We start from the raw sequence: 7,079 nt of genomic DNA on the forward strand, positions 1-7,079 counted from the left end.
TCTAAATCAACAATCGGTACCTAGGGTTTTCTTTACCCTCGACCACAACATCAATTGATTTGACCTATGGCACCTACCATCGAGGTAAGTCGTACCTTCATAAAAGGGATTTTTGGTACATCGACTACAATGAAATCGGTACATCGGTACATCGACTAATATAACTAGAGAATTTTCGTTACCTTGAATCTAATTATCTCGTGCTTAATTAATATACATTTGGTACCCAATGGTAAACAAAATCTGTACCACGACAATTTTTTCGAAGCCATCACTTAACTGTTCAAGCACCCTCTTAAAACTTCATCAAGCACCTGATCGAAATTTTGAAGTACCTAAAATGACAGAACACCCTCGACATTTCCGTCGATTGGAAACTGAACCTCACATTTAGGATTTAGTGAACTGATATATGACACTTGCTGTTTGCCCCTATTAGAAACTACACAATCAAATACTTAGTCCTGCAAGTGTAACAACGACATGAGAAGTGGCCTGAAGGAAGATACAAGATGTATGACTGCAGAAAGGAAATAGAAACAACTGACTTATTAACTGAATACTTGTTAATGCCAATAAAACATACCCAGTGCAGAATTGTAGGAACAACACACTTTTTAACACTGCCGAATACATGTTAATGCCAATAAAACACACCCAGTGCAGAATACTAGGAACAACGCACTTCTTAACACTGCCGAATACATGTTAATGCCAATAATGCATCTGAAGATAATTTGTGATGCATACTTGGATATCCAAACCCTTATAAAATGACACACCGGGTGCATAACAAACAACAGATGCAACGTCAACCTCCCAAATAAGCCCTACACATATTTCCACCAACAATTCTTTCTTCTAATGGCCATGATTGAGTCACATCTGCAGGAACTTAGAGAGAATACAACAAAACCAGCACGATCATCCCGGTCATCCTTGCGGAGTGGCAAGCACTTGATCTGCCCCTCGAAGACGCTAGATGGATCTGCTGCCATGATCCCCGATGACCTCAAGTGCTCGACATACAAGTCCTTCCAGATGAAGAACCTGCACGGTGAAAACTCCTGCAGAGAAGGCATAATTATCAGGATATTTTCTCATGATGCATGGAAAAGGCTGAACAATAAGGCAAAAATCAATGCATTCTTAGGAGGGTGCTATAAATCTCTCAAAAGAAGGAGGGCTATTAACGTCAAGTGCCTGCCCCGATTATTTTGCTTGACCGATCGATACAAGTTTTAGTGTGCAAGTAGATGAAAAAACAATCCCGAAGCAGTCTCCTATTCAGTTTACAAGATGATATACATACAACAACTCCTTAATTAACATTGGGCATTTCCACCATAGTTTTTAATTGATCATACATCGGTGTTGATCAACTCTAAATTCCAACGGAATTCCTACATTACAGCTAGCTGTTTTGCAATTGGTGTACAGTCACTTTTGAGAACCGTCGGATGTCTTTTCTGTGTCGCGAATCTCCGCACTTCTCAGCTTCCCTCATTTTCTTTTGTGCTCGTAGGACTTCGTCAACGCAGCATTTTTGGGTCCTTTTTTTTAAAACTCTGAAGCCGTTCTGTCGTTTCACTCTGCATCGGGAGAGCAGGGAGGGAGCTAGCAGAGGCTGCCATGGCGGATTGGTCGCCACCGACCTCGCAGCCGGCGCAACCGGCGACAGATGGAGCAGTGCTTGGCGGGCCGGCACCACCGTCGACGAAGAGAGTGGCGACCCCGCTGCCGGCGCGGCCGGCGTCGATGAGCGCCGTGCATCGCGAGGTTGCTCAACCTCCGGCGGAGAGAACAGCCATTCGCGAGCATGGAAGGCCCTCTTGCTAGACTGGTACTCCTCTGCCTTCTCCCTCGGTTCCTGTGTGCTCTGATTTCATTTACCATTTAGCTGATCTGCATGAGGGACTGGGGGTTGGTTTGGACGGTATCGCCGGTGCCCGGCGGCGCTGTCGTTGCTAGAAATCAGTGGCTTGTTTTCCACGGTGGGGTACCTCTTTGTTCAAGGGAGCGCAGTGGTTGTTGTTTGGGAATTGGGAGATCTAATGTTCGATTTAGGCATTTTTGTTCTTATTTTGGTTTAGTCTTCATTATGTTTGTTGTGTGACTTTCCTCCAAGTTTTGTGTGCAAGATTGTTCGATTATATTAGGATTAGGTTGATTTCAGGGTATGTTATTCTAACCATCAGACCATATTTTTCATGTTTGTGTGCTCACTGGTTGTATTTTTTTTTAGTTCTGATCATGTTCTGTGAGCTTCCTCTATGCTTTAGTTTCAGTTTGGTGCGTAAACATGCTTGATTATAGTAGGGTTTAGTTGATTTCAGGTTATGGTATTCTAACTGTTGGAACAGATTTCATAGTTTGCGTGGGGATTCGCTTCATGGGTAGGCGATAGTTTTGGCTTCTGCTGGTTTGTGTGTCTGACTGTCATGTTCTAGATAAGAACATGAACTTGTTTTCTTGTTCTACATCTCACTTGTCTCTACATTTTTGTTCGTTATGGTAGATTGGCAAGGTCGGTAGTTGATTCCATGGAGATATTTGACATGATCGGAATGATAAATTTAAGGTTGTGTTTTGGGTTGGTCTGTTCCATTCAAAGTTGTCGATTCACTAATGTTCTGCTTACAAATGCTAGTTGCGTTGACAAAACAACTATCTCGATAGCTGGACAATGGTGATTCTACCTTTTGGGTAAGACCCTGTTCCTTTGTGACTTAGTTAGGCACACTCAGAATTATAAATAGTTGGGAAATTTTTGCTACTTTTATCTGGAATCATTTGCTTTCACCCAACAAGTTATATATGTGAGATTATGTGAAGTTGGTTGTGCTAATATTGTGGGACATGTTACGAAGAGGTGATGAGGGTGTAGCTTGGATTTTTGTTGTTGAAACATATGGACATGCTCATGATAGCTATTCTTTTGGCCAGTTTGACTTTGAGATTTAAACTAAGAAAATTGAAAAATATTTGTTTTGTTTGCCTTCTAGGAGTAGTAGTTTGGTTTGGAAAATACTTAAGGTTGTAGAGACATGCCTTTGAGTGGTCTGTTTGAAGGTTCTTTCTAGTGCAGCATGCATGTCGTGAAGTATTCTTTGGGTTGTCTGCTCAACTAAGCTCAGTGCTGCTGTTTTTTTTACTTCGGTATTACATCAAGGTCTCATTTAGATGTTCGTACTGCCTATTGGAATCTTCTGATATTTTGTGATGACATGGACTTCACTAATCCGAATGATATTCTTTTGTCGGCATATTATGTTTGTCTTTTGCTTCATTACTTTAGTGCTTTCAGATCTTGATTATCTTCGTTCATTACTTCATTATTTGCTTCTTCTTTTCTCAGTATTTTAGTGTAAGGTATTCTTATTTGTATCTTGCTTGATTGACTCAGTCATTCATTACTTTAGTCTTTCAGATATTGATTACTTGCTTTCCTTACTTCATTATTTGCTTATTCTATTCTCTTATATGCATCACCATTTAAGTATTTAAGTTACTTTTGAGTTCTGCTCAGTCCCCATCAGTTTGTTTTGCTCAGTCCAAACAGTTTTTCTCATTATCCCACTCTTTATTCTTTGTATTTATCAGTGTTCATTTCAATAGTTTAGCTTTTTCATTTTATCATTCGATCTCCAGCCTTTCAGATTATTTCTTCAGTCTTTCCTTATCTTGTTTCTCAGTTTATTTATTTAGTATCTGAATTCTTCGGGTTTTGTTCTTCAGTTTTATCAGTTCTCTTAGTTGCCTGCTAGTCTGCTCATTGATGTTATCTTTTTCATTTTCTCTATTTTTCTCTATTTTCCTGTCCGTTATATTCATTCTTTCGTTTGTTAGTTCAGTCCCTCGGTCTTTCACTTTTGCAGTGTCTTAGTTTCTTAGTTAGCCTCTATTTTTCAGCTATTAGTCCCTCTTTCTTTTGTTAGCTAGTTTGTCATTTCTTCAGTATTTCATTATTGCAATCTTTCATTCCATCAGTGCTCAATTTTTAGTCTTGCGGTCCATCTTAATTAGTTCATTAAATATTTATTTGATCAGGCTTCTCTCAGTCTATCTTATTAGCTCAGTCAAGTATTCGTTCAGTCCATCTTACTTACCCTCATGCAATCTCTTAGTCTATCTTATTAGTTCAGTCTTGTAATCTTTTCAGTCAATCTTCATTTTCTCAGTCTTGCATTCTCTTAGTCCATCTTATTTGCTTAGTATGTTAGTCTTCCATTAAATCTTAACCATATTCAAGAATTTACTTTCATCATTTCCTCTCTTTATGTTTCTTCATTTATTCAGATATCCATTCATTTTCTCTGTTTTCAGCTTGTCATCTTTGAAAAAAAATTCTCTTTTATTTTTCTTTGTGACTTTGGTCTTTGCAATATCTTTTGGGGGGTCGGGATGGGTAACTCCGCCCATGATACACTTAAGCTATGCTTAAGTTTGATAATCGGTTTCAAGCCTGGGAAAAGGAGGAGGGGCCACTTTTTGATTTTATCTTTTACTATGTAGTTGTCTTTTAGAATATTTTTCCACTACCATTTTTCTCACTCAGTGTTTCTTCATTTTGTCAATGCATCAGAGAAATGAAATGGAAACTGAGTACTACACTTGCTCTGATTCAGTTCTACACTTGCTAATATGGAGGTTAAGTTTTAGAATTGGATGGAACAATTTATTTGTTTCCAGAAGGAGGGTGGATTTGATGATGATGTTCTATAGGATTGTTTATCGTCATGTAAAGATATCATTACATCTGGCTACACTAGTTTGTATCTGCTAATACCTTGATCTGACACCCTTCATGGTACAGATTACAGAAAGTTCAGTAGCCTACCTGGGACTATAGAATTTCCCCAATTCCAAGTAAGTTATCTCCCTGAACTTGTTCGTCCTTCTTTCTCTCCAGTTCTGCCATTCCAGATTTGACCTCTCTTTATTTTTCCTTGTTTTTCAGTCTATCCCGCCATGGGCGCAGTGCCAGCTTGTGGTAGAGTTTGAGGAGGGTGTGCGGTGTTTTTTTTAGTGGTTCAGCCTTTATTAAGCAACAATAGTGTTAGGGATACAAAGGCTTAGGCAGTGAAATTAGCCAACACGGCGGCCTTGCTCATCGAGAACAATACCCCTCGCTAAGGAGTGGGCTTCAAGATTTGAGCGCTCCCCTTCATGGCTGAAGGAGATCTCATCGAAGTCTTTTATTTCCTTCACAACTAACGCATAGGCCCCCATTGTGCCTTGCTGAATGTTTTTCACTGATATCATAGGCCCCTATCGTGCTTTGCTGATTTTTTTTTTGTGTGTGTTCAAAAAAAAACAGACACTTTGATATAACGATCATTGATTGAGCTCCAGACACGTTTGTTTGATGAAGATGTTTTTGTTGGCCTTTTGTCTCAGTGTATTAGGCGTTTTTAGGTACAAGCTGTGGTTTCTAATGCAGAATGGTAACTCAACATTGGACTCAGAATGACAGACAAAAAGATCCGTTGGAACTCAATGCTTGCGGGCTGACAAAAAATGTGTCTGTTTTCTAATTTGAAAACAGGCAGTTTTTCTCATTCATTTTTCATTAGTTTTGAGTCATCTAGCTGTCATCATATTATTGGCTACGAAAATGTGTCTGTTACCGAATTCTAAAACAGCTAGCTGTTTAATAGTCAGTCCCAATTCCAAAGTCTAAAAGTGCTCTTAAATTCCAGTTTCAAGGCATGGTTCCTGAAACACTTCTCCCCAATTCCCATAACTAACGAGACATAGAACCGTGCCTGATTAATAACAGCAGAGAAATTATGAACAAGAAGGGCTTCTAACTAGCATACTGACTACACAACAATTCTTGTACTAGTAGATCCGGGGGTTGTACCATGTGGACGTCAGGTTGGAGACTACATATCTCTGAACAGCAACGCCATGAACATACACAATTCAGAAAAACAAAACCGGAACAGGAAGACTGATATACTCTGCTGCAGCTAATGATAGCACAAACTAACTGACTATCTGCACCTATCGGAGGACAAATTGTCATGACTATGGATGTCCAGGAAGTCTTACACATGGGCCGGAGAAAGGCAAAATCAACGACTTACACTTAGGTTCCTGAAGCAGTTGATGCCGGCGAACCTGGAGAACATGACGGTGCTCCGCGTCGTCGTGGGCGAGGACTTCGGCCGGCCGCTCGCCGAGCGGTTCCTGTCGCACGTGCGCATGGCGCTCAGCTAGCTGGACGTGAAGACTAGGCTCACCATCGAGCTGGGACCCGCCTGAAGCCCCGACGAGGAGGCGTCCGTCAGGGTCGTCATGAGGGAGGCGGGGTGTCTGGGCACAGCAGCGTCCGTCAGGGTCGTTGCAGCTCTGGAGGTAGGAGAAGAGCCCGAAGCCGCAGTAGTCTAGGCATATCTTGTTCAGGTACGGATGCTCGTCGGCGCTGAGTCGGTCCACGTCCTCCGACGAGGTGTACTTGGGGTACATGGAGAGGAATGTGGCGAGCGCCGGGAGCGCGCCGGGCGACAGGAAGGCCGCAAACGCCGTGGCGCGCAGGAACTCGCGCTGCGCGTTTAGCCGCGCCAGCGACCAGCCCAGCTGGGAGCCCCCGCCCCCCGCTTCGCCGCCGTCCCCGGCATCGAGGAGCGCCGCGTCGCGGACTTGGTGAGACACCCGTCCTCGGACGCCTCCTCCAGCGTCTCCCCCAGCTTGATCTCCTGGAGGCGCTGCGCGCCGCCCGACCCTGCCCCTGCCCCTGCCCCCTACGCCGGCGACCGCGGCGGACGGTGCTTCTTGTCCATGAGCAACGCTGCGCAGTGGAAAGGGGCGTCCACTTCTCCTCCCCTGCCCCTACGCCATTTGATTCGCCTGGATAAGAGGAGCAGGGACGGAGTAGCGGCCTCACGCCGGAGGGGTTGGAGCAGGGGGTGGCGGCAGCGCCCTCGCCTCGATGGGGAGGACCAGGTGGCGCTGGTGCCCTCGCGCCGATGGAGAGGGGCAGGGGGCGGCGGCGGCGTCTGTCCTTGTCCAGCGCGACGGTGGCGCATGGAAGCCCAACAGCAGCCACGCAGGTGAGCTGCCGACCTCCACCG

General features: G+C 43.6%; 1 protein-coding gene across 1 annotated transcript; it reads right to left on the reverse strand.

The window, feature by feature from the left end:
* Positions 1 to 597: 597 nt before the first annotated feature.
* Positions 598 to 6,252, reverse strand: LOC124682458. The gene is made up of 2 exons (XM_047217138.1): positions 6,093 to 6,252; positions 598 to 1,067 (listed from the first exon to the last, which is right to left on the reverse strand). The coding sequence occupies exons 1-2, from the start codon at positions 6,210 to 6,212 to the stop codon at positions 831 to 833; spliced, it is 357 nt and encodes a 118-aa protein (XP_047073094.1). The 5' UTR covers positions 6,213 to 6,252; the 3' UTR covers positions 598 to 830.
* Between the last annotated feature and the right edge of the window lie 827 nt (positions 6,253 to 7,079).

The sequence above is a fragment of the Lolium rigidum genome, chromosome 1 (assembly GCF_022539505.1).
Source record: "Lolium rigidum isolate FL_2022 chromosome 1, APGP_CSIRO_Lrig_0.1, whole genome shotgun sequence".
NCBI classification, from domain to species: Eukaryota; Viridiplantae; Streptophyta; class Magnoliopsida; order Poales; family Poaceae; genus Lolium; species Lolium rigidum.